This window comes from Eutrigla gurnardus (genome assembly GCF_963514095.1).
Source record: "Eutrigla gurnardus genome assembly, chromosome: 7".
Taxonomy (NCBI): Eukaryota; Metazoa; Chordata; class Actinopteri; order Perciformes; family Triglidae; genus Eutrigla; species Eutrigla gurnardus.
The window spans coordinates 25616220-25643665 of record NC_139921.1 but is presented as its reverse complement, the minus strand read 5'-3'; the positions used below and the strand labels follow the sequence as shown (position 1 = coordinate 25643665).

The following is a 27446-nucleotide window of genomic DNA, read 5'->3' as shown; positions in this document are numbered from 1 at the left end:
CTTTTTTGGACATACCATACTATGACTTTTTTGTGACTTTTTTCGACATACTATACTATGACTTTTTTGTGACTTTTTTCGACATACTATACTATGACTTTTTTGTGACTTTTTTCTACATACTATACTATGACTTTTTTGTGACTTTTTTCGACATGCTATTATATGACTTTTTTCGACATACTATACTATGACTTTTTGTGACTTTTTTCGACATACTATACTATGACTTTTTTGTGACTTTTTTCGACATACTATACTATGACTTTTTTGTGACTTTTTTCGACATGCTATTATATGACTTTTTTCGACATACTATACTATGACTTTTTGTGACTTTTTTCGACATACTATACTATGACTTTTTTGTGACTTTTTTCGACATACTATACTATGACTTTTTTGTGACTTTTTTCGATATACTATACTATGACTTTTTTGTGACTTTTTTCGATATACTATACTATGACTTTTTTCGACATACTATACTATGACTTTTTGTGACTTTTTTCGACATACTATACCATGACTTTTTTGTGCCTTTTTTCGACATGCTATACGATGACTTTTTTCAACATGCTATTATGACTTTTTTCGACATACTATACTATGACTTTTTGTGACTTTTTTCGACATACTATACTATGACTTTTTTGTGACTTTTTTCGACATACTATACTATGACTTTTTTGTGACTTTTTTCGACATGCTATTATATGACTTTTTTTCGACATACTATACTATGACTTTTTGTGACTTTTTTCGACATACTATACTATGACTTTTTTGTGACTTTTTTCGACATACTATACTATGACTTTTTTGTGACTTTTTTCGACATGCTATTATATGACTTTTTTCGACATACTATACTATGACTTTTTGTGACTTTTTTCGACATACTATACTATGACTTTTTTGTGACTTTTTTCGACATACTATACTATGACTTTTTTGTGACTTTTTTCGATATACTATACTATGACTTTTTTCGACATACTATACTATGACTTTTTGTGACTTTTTTCGACATGCTATACTATGACTTTTTTGTGACTTTTTTCGACATGCTATACGATGACTTTTTTCAACATGCTATTATATGACTTTTTTCGACATACTATACTATGACTTTTTTGTGACTTTTTTCGACATACTATACTATGACTTTTTTGTGACTTTTTTCGACATACTATACTATGACTTTTTTGTGACTTTTTTCGACATGCTATACGATGACTTTTTTCAACATGCTATTATATGACTTTTTCGACATGCTATACGATGACTTTTTTCAACATGCTATTATATGACTTTTTCGACATGCTATTATATTACTTTTTTCGTGACTTTTTTCGACATACTATACTATGACTTTTTGTGACTTTTTTCGACATACTATACTATGACTTTTTTGTGACTTTTTTCGACTTACTATACTATGACTTTTTTGTGACTTTTTTCGACATGCTATACGATGACTTTTTTCAACATGCTATTATATGACTTTTTTCGACATACTATACTATGACTTTTTTGTGACTTTTTTCGATATACTATACTATGACTTTTTGTGACTTTTTTCGACATACTATACTATGACTTTTTTGTGCCTTTTTTCGACATGCTATACGATGACTTTTTTCAACATGCTATTATATTACTTTTTTCGACATACTATACTATGACTTTTTTGTGACTTTTTTCGACATACTATACTATGACTTTTTGTGACTTTTTTCGACATACTATACTATGACTTTTTTGTGACTTTTTTCGACATACTATACTATGACTTTTTTGTGACTTTTTTCGACATGCTATTATATGACTTTTTTCGACATACTATACTATGACTTTTTTGTGACTTTTTTCGATATACTATACTATGACTTTTTTCGACATACTATACTATGACTTTTTGTGACTTTTTTCGACATGCTATACGATGACTTTTTTCAACATGCTATTATATGACTTTTTTCGACATACTATACTATGACTTTTTTGTGACTTTTTTCGACATACTATACTATGACTTTTTTGTGACTTTTTTCGACATACTATACTATGACTTTTTTGTGACTTTTTTCGACATACTATACTATGACTTTTTTGTGACTTTTTTCGATATACTATACTATGACTTTTTTGTGACTTTTTTCGATATACTATACTATGACTTTTTTCGACATACTATACTATGACTTTTTTGTGACTTTTTTCGACATACTATACTATGACTTTTTGTGACTTTTTTCGACATACTATACTATGACTTTTTTGTGACTTTTTTCGACATACTATACTATGACTTTTTTGTGACTTTTTTCGAAATGCTATACTATGACTTTTTTGTGACTTTTTTCGACATGCTATTATATGACTTTTTTCGACATACTATACTATGACTTTTTTGTGACTTTTTTCGACATACTATACTATGACTTTTTTGTGACTTTTTTCGACATACTATACTATGACTTTTTTGTGACTTTTTTCGACATACTATACTATGACTTTTTGTGACTTTTTTCGACATACTATACTATGACTTTTTTGTGACTTTTTTCGACATACTATACTATGACTTTTTTGTGACTTTTTTCGACATACTATACTATGACTTTTTTCGATCTAATATATTATACAATGACATAATGACAAATTATACAATGACATTTTAATGACATGCTATACTATGATTTTTCTCAAAATACTATACTTTTTGAGTGAAAAAGTCATGTTTTTCATGACTTTTTTCAACGTTCTATACTATGACTTTTCTTCGTGTCATAGTATCAAGTAGTCATAGTCATAGTATAGTATGTGGGGAAAAAAAGTCATAGTATGGATTGTCGAAAAAAAGTAATACAATGTGAATTTCATAATATTTAGTTGGAAATGTTGCAAGAACTCTGTCAGCGATTTGTGCTCAATGAAACCATTTTCTTTTCTGAAGCGTTACATCACATGAATGTTCAGTTAAAATTTTGGGGTACACTTTGCTGATAATTTGTAGTTTCAATTCCAATGCAGGACTTTTGCTTATATACTTTTGTTTGTTCTTCTGATGACACACTTCTGGAATGAGCTGTTATACAAAACGTGCATAATTCACCAACATGTTTACATTGACCTCTCGTTGAACTCTTACAACAGAGATTATTCTGTCTGAAGAAATCCTGCAGCCGGACAGCTACAGTGTGTGTGTGTGTGTGTGTGTGTGTGGTGTTTGAAGGCTGCAGTCATCCAACAGGGCTAGTTGAAACTAATCTTGATATGTTGAACAAGCTAAACCGGTGCAGCAGCAGCACCCCGCCTCCCCCTCCCTCACCCACTCTGATAAATAATAAACGACCTTTGAGTGGCTCCAATTTATGAGCCAGAGAGAGCAGGGGCCCGATAATGGACTAATTAGTTGTATCTCACATTAACTGATATCGGACACTCGGCTCCTCAATGCTAACTTTTATGTCTGGGATCTGCCCCAGGGGCCCTGATTTGGGACTCCCAAAATGGAGGAGAGAGGGGTAGTTTTCTGTAGCTGTGATCGGGTGGAGGTGGAGGCCGAGGGGAGGGAGGGTGGAGGTATTTTGAAAAGAAAAAAAAAGAATTGACAGCTACAAACTTCTGTGTATCAAAGCCTCCACAATCCCCGACGGAAACAAAACCAGAACAGAAAAGCACAACGTTGACAAAGTGGACTTGGGAGTCTGGTGGTGCAGCGGCGGCGGCGGCAGTGGAGGTGGAGGAGGAGGAGGAGGAGGAACAAGGCAGGGCGGCGAAAACAGGTGAGGCTTTGTCTGGCTGCGTTTCTGAAGGTAGATCCGTATCAGGAATCCTCTCCCGCTCTGCCTCACGCTCTCTCCGAGGCAGATCGGTTTACGGCGTGGAGACTTGCTGTCGCCTCTCCGCCGGCTGACAGACAGGCAGGAAGGAAGGAACGAAGGAAGGAGAAGAAGAAGAAGAGCATGTTAGTCATGAAAACACAACAAGATAACTAAAACAAAAACGAGATTAGATAAAAGTTCATTGATCCCTGTTGGATCCGGGAGGATACAACAGCAGAACGAGAACCGGATCCCGACAAACAGTGTGTTGAAAATAAAACAAACAATCATAAACAGTGTGAAAACAAAAGAGACATGACGGGCCGGGGGTCAAAGGTCATCATCAGATGCTCTTCATGTTAAACGCAGACAAGCGTCATGCAAAAGTGACTTCATGTTAAATCAACACAAATTAATCCCACAGAAATAATCCAAAAATACATGAAACATACAGTATTTTTGATTTTAGGGCGAACTGTCCCTTTAAATGTTTACAGCAGCTACTTGAGCACAGCGGTGCTAGCATGCCACGACAATGCTAACATGCTAATGTTTAGCGGGGATAATGCTCTTTCCTTGTTCACCATTTCAGTTTGAATGTTAGCATGCTACGTTGTGCTAATTAGCATGAGTCATTAGTTGTGCAGGGTTTTAATCACGAAGCAGCAGAGATTGGACACTGCTGCTAAACTATGATGTATATTATATTTTTGGTTCAAGAATGAATCCACCAAAACGTAACAAGCTTGTTAGTAAAAAGATGATCACCTGGTTGGTCCTTTAAAAGTCTTTCATCATCAGGGGGTCGGGGTTCACGCTGTGACGTCAGCAGCCTGGAAGGAAACCAGAGAGTCTTTAATAATATTATTAATAATCTGGACAGCTCTGTTGAAATCAATTCTGTTGCTGTTGCAGCTTCCACAGAGATTACACTGTAAAAAATGATGGAGGTGCAGAAAATAAGCAATAAGTGTGTGTTTAAGGTCTGAATGTTCACAAAGAGATAATAAAGTGATGACTTAAAGCACCACACCTCTCCTCCTCATCCTCGACGACTGAAGAGCGTTTGTTCTGACGTTAATCCCCGACATGATGCCTGACACTGAACGTAATCCGGTCCACGGCACAGAACGGGAGGGGAGGAGGATGAGGGGGGGTCAACTGGGGAGGGGGAGGAGAAACATGAACAGAAAGTGAGAGGTAGAGCAGGTTTGGATAATTAGTCACCTCATTTCCAATTAATTAACACAGAAGAGCATAGCTCTGTAACCTGGGCTGCAGGTGTGTGTTTGTGTGTGTGTTACATGACACGTTTGCTGAAGTGTTTAACAAATTACATTTCTGTTCAGGCATGTTGCAGCCTCCTCCCCACCAATACGGAAGAGTAAATCACATAATGTTACTACGCTCCGATAACAATAACGTCTTAAAGGGACGCTAAGCGTTTTGCAGCGTGCCGCTGTGTGTGTGGTTTATTTCTCACTGAAGCCGATTATCTACGCTCTCTCTCTCCTCGAAGCCATAAGACTCCATTGACAACACGGCCATGTTTTTACCTCACAGAAGACGAGTTTCTGCTCTACATCATGTTCTTTACTTTCCCCCCCAAAAAATATGAAACTTAAATTAATCATTTTTGTTTTTGTCATTTTCATGTTAATGTAGCATGTCGAAAAAAGTCTGTAACATTGTGAACAAACCTGTAACACCAAAACAAACACTGCAAAAAACATCTTGTACATGTAATGTATGTTTGTTATAATGAACACTTGGCTTGTATACAGTTTTATTTTAGTCTACTGTTGGTCATCGGGTCTTTTTACATTTATATCATATTATATATTATATTTAGATTTTTAAATATTTTTTTCAACATAATACTTGTGTTTTTAGATTTGCTTTTCTGTTTATTTGTATTATTATTATTAGATAAATGTTGCTCTGTCATGTTGTGTTTTGTAAGCTGCTACTGGATGCTTGAATTTCCCTCAGGATCAATAAAGTATCTATCTATCTATCTATCTATCTATCTATCTATCTATCTATCTATCCATCTATCCATCTATCCATCTATCCATCCATCCATCCATCCATCCATCCATCCATTTGTTGTCTTTATTCATAAGTACAGTATTTATGCGTGAGTACATTTAGAGGCCAAACACGTTAGAAAGCAGTTTGACGGTTTAATAAGCGCCTCGGTTCCTTCCCCCTAAAAAAAGAAAAAAAAGAACTCACGTCTGACGGGCCGTCATCCTGCCGGCTCGTTTCTTCGCGGCGACGCGTACTTGTCAGGACATCTTCCAGCTGCTAAAACCAGCATGTCCTGCAGCCCTGGCACTGGTCCCAGTATGTCAGGGCGGCGAGGCCGGATGAAGGGATCCGCTCCAGGCAGACTGACACCGATACTGAGAGCTGCCTCCTCGTTCAGCTGCAATGCCGCCGCTGATGCTTCACATTCTGCTCCTTTAGAACAACTCACCCAACTTCTTTAGCTTCTTTAGCTTTAGCTACTCGATGTCCATTATCTACTTCAGCTACTTCTGTTTAGATACCTGATCTCACTGTTTTATAAACCTGATTCATTATTTTAGCTTTAGCTACTTGGTGTTTCTTAGTTAGCTCTAGTTACGTATTGCCCTTTAGCTACTTTAGCTACGTTAAATCCTTTAGCTACGACAGCTTCGGCTTCCTTATATTCTTTAGCTTCTTTAGCGTTAGCTACTCGATGTCCATTATCAAACATCGTTCCACTACTTCAGTTTAGCTTCCTGATCTCACTACTCTATATACCCGATTCATTATTTTAGCTTTAGCTAAAGTAATTTAGCTTTAGTTTTTCTTATTTACTTGATCTCAAGTTACGTTTTGCCCTTAAGCTACTTTAGCTTCTTTAGCTATGTTAAATCCTTTAGCCACTAAAGCTTTAGCTTCCTTATATTCTTTAACTTCCTTAGCCTTAGCTTAATGATGTCTCTGGGTTACTTTAGCTTCATCATAGGATTTAGTTAGTTTAGCTTTAGCTACTTTAGCTTTGGCAGAATAATAATTATTGTAAACTACTTTGACTTCACAAAACTGAAAGCTAAATAACTACCTCATGTATTTCATCTACTTTAGATCTGATATCCTCAAAGAATGATCAGCGTCAACTATGGTTTATTCTTTAGCTACTTTAGCTTTAGTTAACTGATGTCCCAGGATTACTGACAGCTACTGTTTATACGTTAGAGTTTAATTTAGATTTTAAGCTAGATTTAGCCATTTGATGTCCCTTACCTTTGTGTGATGTCTTAGCTTCCTCAACTCTAGCTACTTTAGCTTCAAACTCATATCCTTTAGCTACTTTAGCTCCTTGAAGCCCTACTTGAGTGCCATTCCTATTCGAGCTAATCAAACAAACATCCTTTAGCTTCTACCATTTAGCTAGCCTGATATGTTTAGCTGCCTTAGCTTTGGTGTCTATTAGCAAGTTTAACTTACATGATATGAATAGCTGCTCATCTTTAGCTGCCAGATGTAGCTTTAGCTACTTGGTGTGTTAGCTTTCTCAACTCTAGCTACTCAAAGTCCAATTTGGAAGACAACTATGACTATAGCCGTTTAGCTTTAGCTACCTGATAGCTTCTCTTATTTTCAGCTACGTAACATTGTTTAGCCACGACGCTGTAGCTACTTGATGAAGGCCGACCTTTACTTTCACTTTAGACACACAAAGGAAAACGTTTCACGCTACAGTCTCAGCCATTGTTGTTGTAGTTCCTTCTTTGTAGTCCTCAGAGAAATTCCCCCACTACTCCCTGTAAAATACAAGCACACACTGATCGTCATGCAGCAAAATAAATGTGATAAACTCTCGGCCAGATCCGAGACCAAGTTTGCCTCGTCCACTTTCTCTGCACGGAGGGAATCGAACCCCCAACTCCTCAACGTAACATTCCCATACAACTAAACTCACACTCAGTTATGTTTTGAGGGGAAAACAAAGTGAAGTAGAGTCATATTTTCACAGACATCCATCCAGTTAGACTTTTTTTTGCAACCGGAGTGAGAGAGAGAGAGAGCAAGACAGAGAGGGGGAGAGAGAGAGAGAGAGAGAGAGAGAGAGAGAGAGAGAGAGAGAGAGAGAGAGAGAGAGAGAGAGAGATGATCTAAGATGACTTTAACACTTGACTGTAAAGTTGTACCTTGAATAATGAAGCTTCATACCAGAATCCACATGGATCCAGATCCAGTAAGGGTGCTGCTCTGCCACTTTGTGTTCATCAGATCCACCCGTCGCTCCTCCACAGTCCAAATATGGTCACTTCCTTCATGGTTACAAAAAAACAGGACGATGCCCACAATGCCGAACTCGAGGCTTCAAAAGCTATGTCCACAAACTGACGGGTGCCATCGCCATGACGACGTCCACTCCTACAGTCTACAGTGGGAACAAAATGAGCAACTTCTCGAATGCCGGAGAGAAAACTCCCATGATCCTCCTCGCCGTGGTTTCATACATCAGGACCGTCACTTACATCCGTACCGTGTGTGTGTGTGTGTGTGTGTGTTTGGTCAGCTGCAGCATGAACAGAACCTCTCTGCAGCCCGAGCGTCACCGTGGAGACGCCTGATGCCGGTTCCTGTCTGGCCAGGTGGACGCTCCTTCTGGAGAACCAAGTCTTCCATCACAACATATTGAGGGCAACAAACCGCCACCCATTACCCTCCTCCCCCCTCCTCCCCCACAGAGAGGCAGAATAGGGAAGATAGAGCAGACAAAAGGCTGGCAGAGAGAAAACGCTGCTGCTCGTCACTAAAAAACACGGAGATCCGAGTCGTGGATGAAGAAGTTGAGCGGCCGTCGCCACGGCAACCTCGTATTTGACGTTTCATCACCGTGCAGCCGTGGTCACGTTGGACTCATGATATCTGCTATCAAATCACATGACTGTTTCATCAGTTCAGAGTTAATTAACAGCAGATTAGAAACAGCTGAAAAAAAGGTTTCTCACAGATGAAGAAAACAGTTATTTACTTGATTTCTATGTTAAATATAATTATTCAAATGATCTACAGAGTTTACAGAGGCCTTTCCTATTCTTGAACATTTCTGTGATATTTCTCTAAATGTTTTACAAATATGTAATATATTTTCTTGTAAAAAAATGTATATGATGAATATAAACATATATACACATATATGTGTGTTTTTTTGTAGATAAAATAAAACATCATGGGCTGTTTTTATATTCTGGATTGTTTTTACTGCAGTAGCTTTGACGATCTAAAATTAGATGTTTCCTGTGATAAATACCACATTAAAGTCTAAAACATAAAATCCAAAAGTGTCACATGTTTTTACAGGGTGGAAAATAATGAAAGTAAAAATGTATATCATTGAATAGAGCATGTTTTATAGATTATGAAGCGCTCCGTGCCTGATGCTGCCTCACCGTTATAATTTATAATTACGCTCCATCACTATATATATATATATATATATATATATATATATATATACTGTGATGGAGTATATATATATGAGAGAGAGAAAGAGATCATGCATCCGATTTGTTTGTGAATCATTTCTTATTATAACTGCTACACATTTAATTAGATTTTTACAAGTGAAACCATAAAATCTTACATATGGAAATACATTTAATAGCTCTGCAGAAAAAAGGCACATGTGAAATTAATGTCTTCATGTGTGAAAAATGAGCCGAGCCACATCAGAAATATGTGAACTCAATGCTAATTTAATTTTACATGAGATGAAAACGGCATTTGCCTGAAAATGTTAATTAATCACGTGGGATGTTTCACATTTTGGAATATCGTCTGTGTTTTTAAAAAGATTTAATAAATGATTAATTCAACACGTTTTCTGAACACGTACAGTGATTTACTGAATCCTTCAGTTCGTCTAAATAATAATATTACAAATAAATAATCTAATATTTTTCCACAAGATTTTGACGGATGAATGTTTTAAAGCATAAAATAATAATAAAACATATTTTGGTTAAACGGTGTAAAAGTGTATAAAACGTGTGTGTGTGTGTGTGTGTTGCCATATTGGTGACAGCATCCACACTGAGCTCTGCTAAAAATACCCAACAACACACACCAGGCCGTACAGTCGGCAAACACACAGTCAACAAACATACAGTCAACAAACGTACAGTCAACAAACATACAGTCAACAAACACACAACAGTCAGCAAACACACAATCAACAAACATACAGTCAACAAACACACAGCAGTCAGCAAACACAACAGTCAGCAAACACACAATCAACAAACATACAGTCAACAAACACACAACAGTCAGCAAACACACAGTCAACAAACATACAGTCAACAAACGTACAGTCAACAAACATACAGTCAACAAACGTACAGTCAACAAACACACAGTCAACAAACGTACAGTCAACAAACACACAGTCAACAAACACACAGTCAGCAAACACACAACAGTCAACAAACACAGTCGCCGTATTATTTTACTTTTTAACCAAACAGTTTGGTTAAATGTTAGCTAATAGGTCAGCAGCTAAAATGGTTTAGTTAAATGTTAGCTAATACGTTAGCAGCTAAAATGGTTTAGTTAGATGTTAGCTAATAGGTTAGCAGCTAAAACTGTTTTGCAGAAGATACATTTTTAAATACTGGTTAGCATTGTTGTCGGCTTGTTATTTATGTGGACTTAAAAGTAAATAAACCCTTCTGACAAACAACTCAACTTTAACCCAACAAACAAAATCTTAATGTGAAATATTTGCAGCCTGAATTTAAATAAGATACGAGACGAAGGCTGTGACGACTGAGTGGACCTCTTCCTCTGATCGCGGCTGTACGGTTTCACAGTTTATAAAAACGGTAGTCAACCGCACCGAAAGTGCCACAACGAAAACGTTATTCCGTTGGTTTAATTAGCCTAGCGTGTAGCTTTACATCATTGTTTGAAGTCACAAGATGATCTGAAACAGGCCACAAAATGGCAACTTCAAGGTACAAGTCTGTATTTTCACGATAAAGAAACGATAAACCTGTAGAGGGAAGCGGCGCTGAAAGAAAAAGGAAGTGCTCGCCGCTGATCCGAACCCGCCGACGCTCCATTGACGGAGATCAGCGGAGCGGACGGAGATCAGCCGGCTTTTTAAACCAACAAAAGCAAAGATCACACCGGGTTTAAGAAAATATTATTATGTCTTGTAATTGGCAGGACTGAACCAAGCGAGGAGGGGGGTGGGGGTGGCCTGAAGACCAGGAAGGACAGACGGAGGATGGACGGGACGGGGGGGCAAATTGAAACGACACCACTTTGCACTTTGACAATCGGATTTGGTGAGTTTGTTTAACCCGACAGGCCGCCTGCTTCTACACACTCATTAAAACGATTATTCACGAGCCGTCGAGTGTTTTCTGGCTCGTTCACATGAAACCCCCCCCCCCCCCCCCCCCCCCACACACACACACACACACACACACACACACCTCCAGCTACCCCTCCCAAAACCTGCCAACACACACATTCACTTTTCATAGTCCTGCTTTACGGCGGTCGGTTCATTCAGGTGTACATAGCGTGTATTAGTACATAAACTCTGTTCCACATGTTGTACACCCAAAATATCACATACTGCAACAACAAAGAAAATCTAAAGAATTTGCATTCAAAATACTAAAACCGGTCAATTGTCATTTCTACCTTAACAAGTAAAACTGTTTCAACAAATCTGGAGCTTTCAGACAAATTTGGCCTGATGGACGAAGTTTGTTCTGTTGTCATGGCGATGGCTCGGTCGCCACCACGTGAAATTTGGGGGTTTCAGTCATGCAATCACAGAGGTTCATATAAATGTATAGTAAAAGTATGTAAATGTAGCTCAAGTTGTTGTAAAAGTATATAAATGTAGTTAAAGTCGTACTAAAAGTATAAAGTCATAGTAAAAGTATGTAAACATTGTTAAAGTTGTAGTTAAAGTCATAGTAAAGTATGTAAATGTTGTTAAAGTCGTAGTAAAAGTATATAAATGTAGTTAAAGTCATAGTCAAAATATAAAGTCATAGTAAAAGTATGTAAACATCGTTAAAGTATAAGTACCTTACAAGTACCTTGAATACGTGAGGCTGCTGCCTTGCTCAAGGGCACAAACACGAAACGATCAGGATCCACGTTAAAACAGGAAGAATGTTAACCGACCACAGTGAAGCCTGAGCTCCTGCTGGTGTGTGTGTGTGTGTGTGTGTGTGTGTGTGTGTGTGTGTGTGTGTGTGTGTGTGTGTGTGTGTGTGTGTGTGTGTGTGTGTGTGTGTGTTCTGTCTGGCGGTCAAACTGCTGCAGGAACCTCATCTGGACCAATCAAATCCAGATTAGCTGTGTAAAACAGAGTGTTCGACATTCCCGATCTTAATCGTGGTTGATCGGCAGCCGGCCCGACGAGGCTGAAGAGAATAATGGAGACTCCACACACACACACACACACACACTATACACTAATCCTAATTATTGTTCCGTATTTATATCCCGCTCTTTGGCCTCTCCAAGGTCACATGGCAACAGCAGGTGTAACCGGCCACTGACGCTGGTTAGACACCAGTAAGACACCAGTAAGACACCAGTTAGACACCAGTAAGACACCAGTTAGACACCAGTAAGACACCAGTTCACAATATGTCTTCATCACCCGACACCTGCCATTCAATGAAACTTTATCGATCGCTGTGTGGAGAAACGGAGCGCGTATCGGCCGTGTTTCTTCACTGGAGGTTCCTGCTGATTTAAATCAGATTAAAACCAGATTAGCTGCGGACCGAGTGGACTCAGCCTGGCTTCTGACACCAACAGAAACACTGTCCTGATCTGGATCTGGACCTGGTCTGGATCCTCAATTCCTTATTGATGACAGAGTATTGTTACTGTGTGGTATTAGTCCTTTTACTGTAACAGAGTATTGTTACCGTGTGTTATTAGTACTTGTACTGCAGTAAAGGGTCTGAGTACTTGTATTACAGTCGGAACCCTGAAAACAAACAGAATTAAAGTGATATAATTCTGTAAAGTTTTGTAAGAAACGGATTAAACAGCCTTTAAGTGTAGAGACACTTGATCCTACACTTCCCAGAATGCAACTTAATCTGCAGCTTTGAGAGCGCTGGTCTCAGACCGACATTACAAGGAGACCATTTGGCCCTTTTCCAACACAACAACTGTGTGGACCTCCCTCAGCGTTCACCGGGCAGGTCCAGGAGGAAACCGTCCCATCATGCACCTCTTCTTCCTGCGCTAAGCCTCATCGTAGAAAACGTAGAAAGAAGAAGATCGAAACTGTAAACAACTAAACGATGAAGTGTTGGTCTTATTCTCTCCGGTTCAACTCCCTTCTTTCTTCCTGAAAAACAAATCTACGACATGAATCTTTAAAAAACGCAAATATGTGTGTTTCTCTAGTGAGTGTCGCTATGACGCTATGTGTGTGTGTGTGTTTGTGTTTATATCAAGTTTTAATACTTCCATTATCTTTAAGGGCCAGCGTGTCGGACCTGGTGTCATAGTGGTGAGATTTCAGATTGCAATCAACTGAAACTTCTCCCAATGTTAGCTTTAGACGACAAAAATAACGTTAGCTTTAGACGACAAAACCAACATTAGCTATAGACGACAAAAATAACGTTAGTATTAGACGACAAAACCAACATTAGCTTTAGAAACAAACATAACGTTAGCTTTAGACGACAAAACCAACATTAGCTTTAGAAACAAACATAACGTTAGCTTTAGACGACAAAACCACAGAACCGGGGCCCACCGCTCTAGGCCCTGGGGGCCTCAGAAAATGTAGATCAAGCGTTTATTAATGCCAATTTGTTTTTGCACATCATATTAAAATTAATTCATGTGATGAATATCGGGTTCCATTTAATATTCAGCAGTTTAAAATGTTTTAATAACACAGTTAAGTCGTAGGTTACATGTACGTTGTTTCCCGTAAATTAAAACAGAAAACTGGAACTGATATTATTTCTACACGGATTTTTCCTGAAGTTAAAGCGATTTTACGCACCGCCTCTCGTCTCTCAGGCTACATGTTAGCGTCTGTAGCCTCGGAAACCTGCAGGCAGCACTCAGGGCTGAAAAACACAAATACATATCTGCGATATAAAGAGAGAGACCCGGATGTTTGTCAGGTTACTGTGATGATTAACTCTTCAGGTTATTTAGTTGTTGTTATTTTACCAGGATAACGAAAAAATTTTTACCTTTAAATTAATAATTTAATTAATATGTTGTGACGTCAACCATTCCCTTGGTTCAGGCTATTTTATTATTCTTGTAAATTTGCATAGGCCTATCTATGATTACATCAAACATCTCACGGAGCTTTTCTCTCGGCCGGTAACGGGACTCTGTCTACGGTAACGGGACTCTGTCTCCGGGAACATTTCAGCTGATCCCTGATGTCCAAATTAAGTCGTGTTTAATTTAATTAAATAAAGAAAAACTCGTTTCCACGGCGGCTGTGAACGAATCACTCCGCGGCCTCAGTGGCCTTTTTACCCCACAGATTTCAATCATTATTATTATATTATATATTCAAGTTATAGGCTATCATATTTTATTTCACACACATTCAACCGACGAGAGTCGAAAAATACAAAAAGCGCGTAAAATCGAATAATAATAATTATTATTATTATTAAATAATTATTATAATGATAATAATAATAATTATATAATAATTATTGTAATAATATTTTTTCAAAAGTTTTCGTATGAGAACCACGTGCTTCGCGTCACACACCTCCGTTCTGAGCGCAGGTGTCGCCGATCAACGTGTGGTCACGTGGTGTTGGAGTCGTCACGTCAGACGGGACAAATATAATAAATAAATAAAAGCCGGTAAACAGAAAAAACCGCGCGGAATTACGGTAACACACACGCACACACACACACACACACACACACACACACACACACACACACACACACACACACACACAGCGCTCTCATTTGGAAGAATTATATTATTTTGTGATCATTTTTTATTTTATTTATATACAGTTCGGTTCTGTTTAAAAAATTAAAGCTGGATTAATTTGAAGAGTATTTTGAGATTGTTTCCCTTTTATTACATTTATGAAATAAAAAAAAATCTGCTGTCCACATTTTTACATTATTTTAACTCTAGTTATATTTTGTTTATATCTTTATATCTTGTTTTTCATAGATTTATATTTATAAACTGTCTAATGATATCAGTACAAAATTGAACATTAGGCTGTTCCTATGTTACAGTGTTAAATACACAAACGCCAATAAACATATATATATATATATATATATATATTATACTGATTTGATTAAACACGACTTTATTTAGCAACATGAAATATAAAGCCATATGTAACCATGTAAATTAATCATAAATACTAAATCTTAATAGTAGATTCTGTCACAATTAGAATTAAAAATTAGAAATGAATGAAAAACATTCAAACATCCATATGTTTCATATGATAATTCACATAAAAATACATTATTTCCTGTTTAACTGGATGTTTTGGGGTTTAAACATTGTCGGTCGGACAGAAGGAGACATTTAAGACGTCGACTCGGTATTTTCTGACATTTCAAAGACCAAAGAATAAATCTGTTAATCAAAACAAATCCTTGGCACATGAAGCTGTGAGGAAAATAATCATTAGCTGCAGCTTCCCTTTAAACTCTGACACCACGTTGACTCAACAAAAAGAATCACTGCCTTATTAACGCTGCTCCAGGAAGTAGCCTGGCCTGGCTTCTCTGCACTCAGCCGGCTTCAGTCAGCTGACCTTTGACCTGGAGGATTCAACCCTCCGACAGCCAATCACAGCAGCCGCCTGAAGTCTCCACATGTGGACGAGTCGGACCCACCGGGAGGATTTAAAGACCAGTTAACCAGCAAAACCAGTAAACAAGTCAGGAAGGACCAGAACCGAACCAGCAGGGAAACCAGTTAACAAGTCAGGAAGGACCAGAACCGAACCAGCAGGGAAACCAGTAAACAAGTCAGGAAGGACCAGAACCGAACCAGCAGGGAAACCAGTAAACAAGTCAGGAGGGACCAGAACCAAACCAGCAGGGAAACCAGTAAACAAGTCAGGAAGGACCAGAACCGAACCAGCAGGGAAACCAATAAACACAAACTACCAGAGAAAGCAGCAAACTAAAATATAGGCTCTTATTTTGAAGGTCTTCCCTCCACCTCCATTCACCTCAGAACTCATCTGAAGCTTCACAACAGACCTGAAGAGACCTGAAGGGACCTGAAGGGGCATGAAGGGACTTTTAAGGGACCTAAAGGGACCTGAACAGACCTGACGGGACGTTTAAGGGACCTGAAGGGACATGAAGGTTCCTGAAGGGACCTGAAGGGGAGTCTTTGAAACTATTTTGCATCTGTTATTTATTTATTCATTCATTCATTTATTTTGTCTCCAGCTGTTTTCACATGTTAATTTATTTATTTATTTGCTGCTAAAACTGAAAAAATATTTTTCCTTCTAGAAGCAGAAACTTTATCAGCAGCTGGAACGCCGACGGCCAAATGGAATATCAGAAATGTTTGTGTGCGTAAGAAAAAAAGAAAGAATATCTCCACTTCCTCCCCCTTTCCTCCCCCTTTCCTCCCCCGTGTCCTTCTGCTGCTTCTTTTGTCTTTTGACTGCTGGTCACCCCATTTAACACGGGGCAGATAGCATCAGGCCGACGGAGATTGGGTTCCCCACAAGTCATTGTTGGGGGGGTGGGGGGGGGGTGGGGTTCTTGCATTACAGTGGGACTCGTTTAACTCACAGCCCTCCTTTAGGAAACGAACAAATTGCTGCTGAAAGTCTGTCTTTGTTGTTCGTCCGGGCTGATCTCAGAGCAGCCGGCATGCAACAGCCGACACAGGAAGTCACAGCAACGCAGATCTGAGATCACTGGATCTGAGATCAGTGGATCTGAGCTCAGTGGATCTGAGATCAGCGGATCTGAGATCAGGTTCATTTATTTGAACAGAAACACGCTGGAGGGTTTTTATTTTCTGTTTGTTGCCAAAAATCCTAACGTTTAAAAAATGTTTAAAGTGTTTTTCTTTTGCATGAGAGTTTTTAAAATTCAAAAATAGCTGATATTAAATGATTGAAGATTGAACGATTAGCTGAGATCTGTGACATCACACATTTAACATTTTAACAATTTGACAGCAAAACATATATAAAAATAATAATAATAATAAATACATAAATTATAAATATTAAATTTGATTGTGAAATTTAGAAAAACAAATTTTTGAGGACCGAAAGCAGTTTGTTTAAGGACGATTAGGACAAGCGGACAGATGTGGAGGACAAGCGGACAGATGTGGAGGACGAATCGTCTCCAATGTTCGGAGCCACTAACTCTCCTCAGAAACGGGTCGAGTGTTCAGAACCAGAACCAGGACCAGGACCAGGACCTTCAACTTGAAGCGCACATCCCCCCCCCAAACCCATAACGCCTCGGTGCATCATGGGAAACCTCTCTCAGCCTCACAAACAAAGAGGAAGAGAGCGAGCGGCAAAGAGACGAACGTCCATCAGATCACTGAGACGTCGACGATCCGAAGACCTGATCCAGTCCTGATCCACAACCACAGACCACGTCATCACTATATGATTATGATTATTATTATTGGCTTCGATTCCACAACTGTGGACACACAAGTGTTGACCTTTAACCTCCGGCACTGCCAGCCTATCTGGTGGAGTTTCATCTCCAAGTAAAAATAAAATTACACAAACATGTCGGGATGATTTCATGCCTAAGAAAACTCTTATTTTTATACATTTAGAGGTTGTTTTTTTGGAAAGTAGAATTTTGTTTTGTTTTTTTATAAATATGAGAAAATGTGTTTTTGACCTTTGACCTGACACTTTAATTTCCTCTTTCATGATTTCTTTTTTCTTTTTGTTGGTCTAAATAAAAACTCAACATCAATTACAGAGAGAGAGAGAGAATAATGAAAACTAACGCTGAAAAGTTTCAGGTAAAAACTGAACGCAGATCAGATTTTTAACAAATCAAAGTGACTGGAAGCTTCTGAGAGGAAACTCGAGTTTAGAGCAACATGAAAGTGGAAAAACCCAGCGGACCACGAAGAGGCTTCAAGTCTCGTTTCAACTCGGCAGAAAAAAAACACCTCGATCATCTTAATATCAAAATTATGAAAGAAATTCTGCTTAAAAAAAAAAAAGAAACAACGTTTTTTAAATTCAAACAAACGGCTGAAATAATAATAATGATAATAATAACAAAACATTCAACAGGAGAGAAATAAAGTGTGATGAAGAAACAAACCGGAAGGAAGACAAACAGGAAATGTAAACAAACAAACAAACATGGAATACACAAATTCACTTCAGGCGTTTGAACGCATCAGAGATCAAACCGAAGATACAGCAACAGCACAGGACTGAGAACCCGCACCGGGACCCGGACCCGGACCCGGACCCGCAGGCCCGCCGTCAGCCCGCCGGCCTCCCGCGGCCTTAACGCGACCTCCGGTTGCATCTTTGACACAGTTTTTTCACCCAGACGCGCGTGCGTCTCTACGGCGTATTTACTCACGCGCGTTTTTTTTTCTTTCACCGCGTGCGCGTAAACAACAACAACAACAAGCAAAAACGAAAATCTATATTAGAAATCATTTTCCGTTTTCTGGGGATTTTTTCTTAAATTTAAATTAAAAAATAACAAATAAAACGCACGTTTACGTTTAAATATTAATACATTAAAATGCGATTAGGCCTACTCTGAAAGATATAAAAGGAATACTTTTAAAGGTAGTTTTGCCCCTGGAGATAAAATCAGTGTGAACACGGAGGGAAAAGAAGACAAAGGGATTGGCGTTAGTTATGAATGTAACCTATTCTTTTATTTTTATTTTTTTTTATGATTTAAACATTTTTTTACTTCTGTAAGCGACAAACACGGGAATAAGAATAAGACCACAATAGTATCACAACCATGAAAAATTGTTTTAGAGACGACAATTAAAGGACAATCATTCCAAGTAGATAATGAGGCATTTCTCTTCTTCTGGCAAACAAACGGGCTGGGTTTCTTTCTTTTTTTTTTTTTTTTTACATCCTTCTTCTTTTTTTAGAAAAGAAGCAAAACCCAAAATTCTAATTACAAATAGACATTTTCTCTCTGTTGACTAGTTATACAAAAAAATAAAATGAAAGAAGGAGAAGGAGGAGAAGAAGGAGAAGAGGAGGCGTGAAGGTCCGCTGTTATCTGCGGTCACAGTCAAAGAAAACACGTCACAGGTTGCCGCCGCGGGAAACATCCATCCGGGAGGAAACGAGACATTTACGCTGAAAATCCAATTTCCTGTTAAAATCAGGAGTTCGGGTCCAACGTGTAAATAAAAAATAAATACAAAAAATGTTTTTAAAACGAGGCGAATTTAAGGCGACAAAGCTGCAGCAGCAAAAAAACACATTCGTTTCGGCCCCGCCGCCGAACTCCATTCAAACTTCTGCTAATTTAAAGAAACGTTTCCACACGCGATAAAACATCTCGTTTGAATGGACGTTTTCTGCGGTGAACGAGGCACAAATCAACCGCCTCCATTCATCCGCTCACTCACGCACGGTGCACGTCGACTACACGAGGCCTCCGGCGGCTCCACGACCACGACGAAGACTACAAACCGGGTCTTTGGTCTAGAACAGCAGATGAAGAAGCGTTCTTTATGAACGGAACGAGAAAGAAACGGCCTCGAGACTTTAACGGCGGGTGTCGCTTAAAAAAAATCAAAACACACACACACATATATATATATATAATATATTTGTGTGTGTATATATATATGTATATATATATGTATGTATATATATATATTTGTGTGTATATACACAAATATATTGATATATAGTACATATAATTTGTGTTTTGAGAAATTAAACCGTCTTCCGCCGCTTCTGGTCTAACCCGAAAGTTACCTGATAATACTGCAAACACGCGGGCAACATAGATATTTATTATTATTATTATTATTATTATTATTATTATTATTATTATTATTACTATTATTTAAAACTGTTTTTTAATCTCAAAATTAGACAACCCTATTTTAAATACACATTCTATAAAAAGTAATGCCTCTTCCAACAACAAGAACAGAAACTCAACTTCCTCCTCCTCCTCCTCCTCTTCATCATTCTCTCCGGTTTGTTGTTTTCGTTCCGGTCACAGTGCACGTCGCTGACAGACAGTAAATATACAGACACTGATAGGAACACACGGTATGTACACGGAAATCAAAAACTGCAGGAGAAGAAGAAGATATAACAGTAATAATATTAATAATATTAAAAAATACCTGGAAACTTCAGGGCTGCTGCTTTCTGTCAGTTTCTCTGCTGCTTTTTATTCTCTCCTCTTTTTTTCTATAGTTTATATTTTAGTTTTTTACATCGTGGATGTTCAGTGTAAAATGTTCAACTTACAGTTCCAGTCATGTTTGAGGGTTTCACTCCTCCGGGTGGATGAGGAGGATGGAGGATGGATGGGTGGATGATGGATGGATGGTTGGAGGGGGTGTTAGTGTATAAGCGGGTTGGAGGTCGAACCCTGGTTCTGATGCGTGAAATAGTCAGACAAACCCCCGGAAAGTCCCGAGGAGAAGGCCGGTAGAGAGCCGGACAGCGCCGGCCTCAGAGAGTCACAGGGCATCGAGGAGGCGGACGGAGCCTGCGGGGAGTTGGAGGCCGAGGCCCGGGCTGCCTGCAGGGATCCGCCGCCACCGCCGCCGGACTGCGTGGCCATGGACGGGTGCGGGACGTGCGGGAAAAAGTAGCTGGTCTGTCCGGACAGCAGGTTGACCGAGCACGGGTTCAGGGAGTACGTGGCCCCGGAGCAAGGCACGGAGAGGCCGCAGGGGACCGCCGAGGCCGCCAGGGCCGCCGCTGTCAGGTGGTGCGTCGCGTACGGGAGGTCGCCACCGACCAGCCGGTCCATGCTCAGCCCGTTTGAGGACGGGAACGACGGGTGGCTGTTGCTCATGTTCTGCGTCAGCATGGTGCTGTAGGACATGGGGTGGCCCGGGTAGCCCGAGGAGGTCCCGTTGTAGCCCAGGGCGCCGCTGGCGCGCGGGTGGTGCAGGGACAGGAAGGGGGACATGGGCCAGTACAGAGAGCCGGCGCGGTCCATGAAGGTCAGACCAGAGGTCAGCCGCGCGCCCCGCTTGAAGGCCAGCTTGGCCCGGGACGTGGTGGACCGCCGCCGCAGCTTCCCGGTGGTGCCGCCGATGAAGACGTCGTCACTGCTCGGGTCCAGCATCCAGTAGTTCCCCTTGCCCGGGTCGTCGTAGTGCCGCGGGACCTTCACGAAGCACTTGTTCAGGCTGAGGTTGTGCCGGATGGAGTTCTGCCAGCCCTGCTTGTTCTCCCGGTAGTAAGGGAAGTTCTTCATGATGAACTCGTAGATCCCGTTCAGGGTGAGCCGCTTCTCCGGACTCTGCCGGATCGCCATCATGATGAGCGCGTTGTAGCTGAACGGGGGTTTCTCGTACTTGCCGCTCTTCTTGTCGGTGTCCTTCCCCCCTCCGGACCCACCGTCCGCGTCCTTCCCGTCCTTCTTCTCCTCCTCCGACGGCGACTCCTTCTCCTCCGCGCAGCTCTCCGGGCTCTTCGGGTCCGCCTTCCCGTCCGGCTGCGCGGCGGCCGCGGCCGGCGGCGGAGGAGGAGGCGCCTTCTGCTCGGCTTCCTCCGCGGCGGCGGCTGCGACGGCTCCGGGCCGGTGGCTGAGGTGGTGGTTCTGGCTCTGGTGGTGCAGGTGGTGGTGCAGGTGGTGGTGGTGGTGGTGGTTCTGGTGGTGGTGCTGGTCTCTGCTGCTGCTGCTGTTGTTGTTGTCGCTTTGCACGGCCTCGGGCACCAAACTGTTTATAGTGAACGACGATTTGGGAATCATTTTCACCTCTTTGCGCTCTCCCATGTCCAACATCACCGGGCAACGAGGGGGGAACTGGCAACGGGCAACGAGCGACGGCGACGAACACAGCTGGGTCTCAACGAGTCCTGCCTCCGCGAACCAGGACGGGAAGGAAGGAAGGCAGGAAGGGGGGACGACGGGGAGAAGAAAGTATAGCCCAACAAACTATTTCATGTTCGCTTTGGGTGGAGAGAGAAAAGGAAACACACACACACACGTACACACACACGTACACACACACACACACACACACTCACACACACATCGATAGGAGACAGATAGCTGCAATTAATTAGAAAGCCGCAGCCACTAAAGCAAGTAAAAAACATTGGTTGGACTCTCCAGTCCGCAGCCAACCAGCGGAACATTAGGATTAAATATTAAGGCGTGTTCCGCGCCGCCAGCCAATCAGGGCGCGCGAGGAGGGGGAAACACACGCGCACCGACGCCGTGCACGCTGGAAGAAATGCTCGACCCCGAGGAGTGTAGCTCACTCCATCAACAAAATAAAAGAAGCGACGTGTGATCGAAGCTGAGGATGTTTCAGGTGAACGTTTGTTTTGTTTAAAAGGACGAGATTTGAGTTTTAAACGAGAATCTCGTGATTTGTCATAAATCCATGTTTACGTTATTTGCAGAAACGTGATTCCGAACCGACCTGAGACCAGCAGAGAGACTTCCAGACACTTTTTACAGCGCAGGAAACACACTCACCCCTATCAACACTCCCCCCCCCCACCTACACTAAACCCCGTTGTCAGAAAACACACACCGTGCACGCGTACACACCCAAATCCCCGCCGCTCCTCGTATTTACACTCCTCCGATTCAAATATTTTCCCCTTCGGTGTGTTCAAAAATGTTTACATGCGGGGAAATAAACACGCGGAGAGGGGATCCGGAGGGCACGCGGACACGTCCGGGGGGGGGGGGGGGGAGAGAGAGCGGGCCGCTGGGTCGAGTCTCCTCCGCGCGTAAAATGCGCGTAAAGCCGCCGGAGACGAGTGAACGCGGCGCCGGTGTCCGCGAGCCGGAGGAGACTTTACCGGCGGAGTCTTTACCGGCGGAGTCGGTGTCGGGAGACGGGGAGAGAGGGGGGGGGGGGGGGGGGGGGGAGACTTTGGGCCGCCGGACTCCCGTTAAAAAAAAACACACGTTTAACAACAAACACGGAACATATTCTTCTTCTTATTCTAACCTTTAAATGTTATTCACATAGTACTACTGCTAGTACTAGTACAACATCACCACTACAATAATAAATACAATAGAGTTCAAATAATAAAAAAAACCGATGCACATTTATGACACATTTTAAACTATTTTATTGGTTTTAATTAAATATTTTTCTGCAGAGAAACTAAATTATTTTTAGTTTAAATTTTAACACAATAAAGAAAATATATCATTTTAATAACTAAATAAAATCGATTTTTAGGAATTAAAGGCAGTAAAACTACCAGCAGTACACTAGTGAAGCACACTATAATACACTAATACACCACTATACTAGTACTTCAGTACACCGCTATATAGTACTGTTACACTACTTCAGTACACTAGTACAACACAAATACAACACTGCAGTACTACTGCAGAAGTACTTCCTGCTAGTTATTAATAATATTTTACATCAGATATCCGAGTACTTCTATGTTCTTACCCACGTTGATCATACTGTTGTACTTGAGGTATCTTTGCTGAACAGCTACTACTTTACTCAGACGAGAACATTTGTTTCTACTTTTTCACTCTTTTATCAGCAATGATATGCTGTGGTTTTACTTGTTGTAAGTCGCTTTGGACAAAAGCGTCTGCTAAATGCCCGAAATGTAAACGTAGTACTGACTGCTATAATAGTACATGATAGTTTCACCACGTGACCACGAGGACCGCAAACATAAACAAACAAACTCTGTTTCTCGTCAATTATTAAATGTCGTTATTTTTCATTGTTATTGACGGTAAAGAAAACGCATTGTAGCCTACTCCGTTAGTACGAGTAGTAGCATTACGGTTAAAACTGCAGTACAGGTACTGTGATCAGTAACTGCTGATTATATCACTGTTAATAGTGTGTGTGTGTGTGTGTGTGTGTGTGTGTGTGTGTGTGTGTGTGTGTGTGTATATATATATATATTGTTCTGTTTATGATTATTATTATTATATAATACAGAAACACGACCTGATTATGATCAGAAAGAAAAATAAGAGTTCGGCCGCTCGAGCTCCACGAAGAGGCGCGAGCTGCAGGACTGACGCCGCGAGGCTGTCACATTCTGCTGAACACAGTACACAACAATATAACAACACAGATAATAATAAATATAATAATAATAATACAGATCATATTAATACATATACATAGTGGTAGATGATGGATGGAACACAGATAATAATACATATAATAATATAATATCATATATATATATATGTATGTAAACAGAGTTGCTCTGGTTCATGCATCCGAAAATTGTTATTATTATTATTATTATTATTGTGGTATTTTCACATTAACTAAACGCGGAGGGAGCTGAAACGTCTTCACACATGAACCAAAGTTTAACTTTTCTTTTATTAAACGTCACTAGTCTGTTATTAGGAGGGAAAACGGGGGCAAATAAATAAAAGCCTAATAATAATAAATTGACTGAAAAGACCACAAGGTTCACTTACTGACACGGCCTCTCCGGAGCTTTCGGTCACATCTCGCGGCCTTCCACGGCGACCGTCAAACTCGTTATATTCAAGCTTAAGAATTAAGCTAATAATAACAATATATATATATATATATATATATATATATATATATATATATATATATATATTATTGCGTGAAAATGTGTCGTGAACGCGCATTTTGCGTTCCGACGTTGAAACTATTTGGAGGAATTGTTGTTGTTGTTTTTTCCCCCGTCATGCTTTTATTTTGATGGGGTGCTTTAAATTGCTCTTTGTTTCTCTGTGAGTCACTGAACTCAACATACTGTTTGTTTGTTGTTGTTGTTGTTGTTGTTGTTGTTGTTGTTAGATTGCTTACAGGCGCTGTTTGGACCGCGCGCGTGCGTGCGTGCGTGCATGTGTCCGTGTGTGTGTGTGCGCGCGCGCGCTTTGCAGCATGATGATGATGATGGAGGAGGAGAAAACAAACTACTACGGTTTTTAACGTGCGGGTCGGTATCCGGTGTGACGTCACGTTTCTCCGTATTCGAACCGAAGCAGCAGGTGGATGTTTGGAGTCAAACCGAACCAGACTCCGTTAACTTTTTACTGAATTTAAGAGGGAGAAGAGGTTTTCTCAGTTTGTATCAGAAGTTCTTCTTCTTCCCCTCTGGAGCTTAAAAAGTAGAACCAGACTCTGGACTTCTTCTTCTGAATTTTAAAACAAGGCAGAGAGAGAGAGAGAGAGAGAGAGAGAGAGAGAGAGAGAGAGAGAGAGAGAGAGAGAGAGAAAGGAGGAGGAGGGGAGAGAGATCTCCTCTCGTTTTGATTGGTCAACAAAACAACCTGCGACTTCAAATCAAATCCAAACCAGACTCCATTCATTTTCCTCTGGATTAAAAAAAAAAACAATTTAAAACATACAAATGTGACGACAAACATCAGCTGGTTTAGAAACAAAGCAGATTAATATATATATATATATATATATTCAATCGATTGTGGGTTCTGGGGTTTCTGGACGGGGTATTTGCTATTTGCAAGTTCTTAGGGGGTTTCAGGGGCCTTTAAGGGAGTCTTCAAGTCCTCAAGGAGGGGGCCCTGAACCTCAGTTGGTGGTTTTCCAGGGGTTTTACTTAAAGGGGGCTGTCGGTTATTAAGTGGATCTCTGTGGTGTCTCTAGTGGTCCCAGTAAACTTATTGGGTTTTGGGGGGTTCTTAAGGTGTTCCGCTGGGGTTCTTACTGGTTTCCTTTAAGTTCTCAAAGGGTTTCAGGGGGTCCTTGAGTAGTTGTTAAGGGGGTTCAAGAGTTTCTATCAAGAGGCCCCTGAGGTTTTTAGTTTCTTTGGGGTCTGAAGGGCGAGCCAACTGTTTTAGGTAGACCCCTTAAGGAGTCTGGGGGCCTTAGGGATCCTGTGGTCCTTGAAGGGGTTGCTTGGGCTCAGAGGAGGGTTTCAGTATGGGGTTCATCAGACGGTTCTGGAAATTTCTAAAAGGTTTCAGGTGTTATTGGCTCTGCAGGACCTCCAGTGATTATTATGGGTTTCAAGGTCAGGAGTTATTAAGGATTTCCGGGGTTCTAAGGGGAAATGTTAAGGTGTTTATTTAGGGTTCACAGGGACTAATAGATTTTCTGGGACTCTTTAAGGTTAATAAATGAGGCTTATTATCATTATTATTATAAATAATAAGAGAACGTTGCCTATATTACAACATTTTATCCAAGTTGTGAGCAAATAAAGGATAGAGGATCAACAGCAGACAGAGAAGGAGGAAGAGGAGCGAGGCGCCTCCCAGTGTCGGGATCAGGAACTGCACCAACACAAACATGATCGATGTTCAGCGGATCGGTTTTGTTTGATCGGCTGGTCGCTTCTGTGTCACGTGTTTCTAAACTGTCTTATTACGATTAATAATAATAGACTAAATGAATAATTTAAAAATTCCCGTTTGATCGACGGAGAAATTAAACACGTGAATCCGTTTTATCAGATATTGAATAAAGAAAACCGATCAAACTGATCAGAAACATTAAAGGAGACAAATTCAACTTTAATAGGTTTAAATTACTCAGATGTGATTTTCTAATATAATCATGTTGTAGCTATTGATTATTATTAATATTATAAATAATAATTATGATCGTTTTGTTTCTAAATCAAGAATGAAACTGAGTCAAACTACAGATTATTAATTCAATTAAATAAGATGTGAATGTAAATGTTCAATGCAGTCACACTTTCTAAGTATGTCCTTTTAAATTTAATTTGCCTCGAAATATCGGAAATAAATCCGCGTTTTCGTTTTGTGGTGAGTCACGTTTTATTTTGAAGATGGATAAACAAATAGTTAATTAATTAATGAGTCCTCTGCAGCTGAAGCGTACATCAGATTTCTTATCAATATAAATAAGAAGCTTTCTGATTTCCGGTCCGGCCAGTGACGCTCTGGTGCACGAGACTGGTTCCTGGGTGGACTGGGTTCGTCCCGGACCTCCTGCTGGTTTCTGGGGTTTCCAGCCGCCGTGAGCTGAATGTTGAAGTGCAAATCAGACGGAGGCCGGGGATGGACAAAACACGAGTCATCGGAAACGTGAGGATCATAGTTGATTTATATAAAGTGGAATTAAAGCTCTTAAATGATCAGTAAAGGGACCTTAAACACACTCAGGTTATTTAAGGGGAATTTGCACATGAAACTGATTTTATTAAAGTTTCTGATTTTATTCACAGAGCTTTTTAAATTGTGAAATATTCGGATTATTTTACTAAGTCATTTCACTTTAACGGTGCTGTTTCCTTCATTTAAACTCATCTCTGCATCGAAGTCTCAAAATAAAATAATGTATTTTTAATAAAGAATATTTATATATAATATAATATTACAGTAACAGCTAAATTTATTCTACATTAATTAAAGTGATGACTTCTTTATTTAAACGTGTTGGTGCTG

At 40.2% G+C, this 27446-nt stretch overlaps 1 protein-coding gene and 1 long non-coding RNA gene across 3 annotated transcripts; both read right to left on the bottom strand.

Annotated features, from left to right (window-relative positions):
• Positions 1 to 2751: 2751 nt before the first annotated feature.
• Positions 2752 to 4976, bottom strand: LOC311015458. Its single transcript, XR_014597355.1, has 3 exons — positions 4867 to 4976; positions 4602 to 4666; positions 2752 to 3921 (listed from the first exon to the last, which is right to left on the bottom strand). It is a non-coding gene; the product is annotated as an uncharacterized lncRNA (long non-coding RNA).
• Positions 4977 to 7260: 2284 nt separating this feature from the next.
• Positions 7261 to 22089, bottom strand: foxg1a (forkhead box G1a). 2 transcript variants are annotated; one of them, XM_084012696.1, is made up of 2 exons: positions 20351 to 22089; positions 7261 to 7633 (listed from the first exon to the last, which is right to left on the bottom strand). In XM_084012696.1, exon 1 carries the CDS (start codon positions 21843 to 21845, stop codon positions 20445 to 20447), a length of 1401 nt encoding a protein of 466 aa, XP_083868822.1. In that variant the 5' UTR covers positions 21846 to 22089; the 3' UTR covers positions 7261 to 7633; positions 20351 to 20444. The 2 variants fall into 2 exon arrangements, with proteins under 2 accessions (XP_083868822.1, XP_083868823.1); XM_084012697.1 differs by lacking the exon at positions 7261 to 7633 and adding an exon at positions 19835 to 20168.
• Positions 22090 to 27446: the final 5357 nt, after the last annotated feature.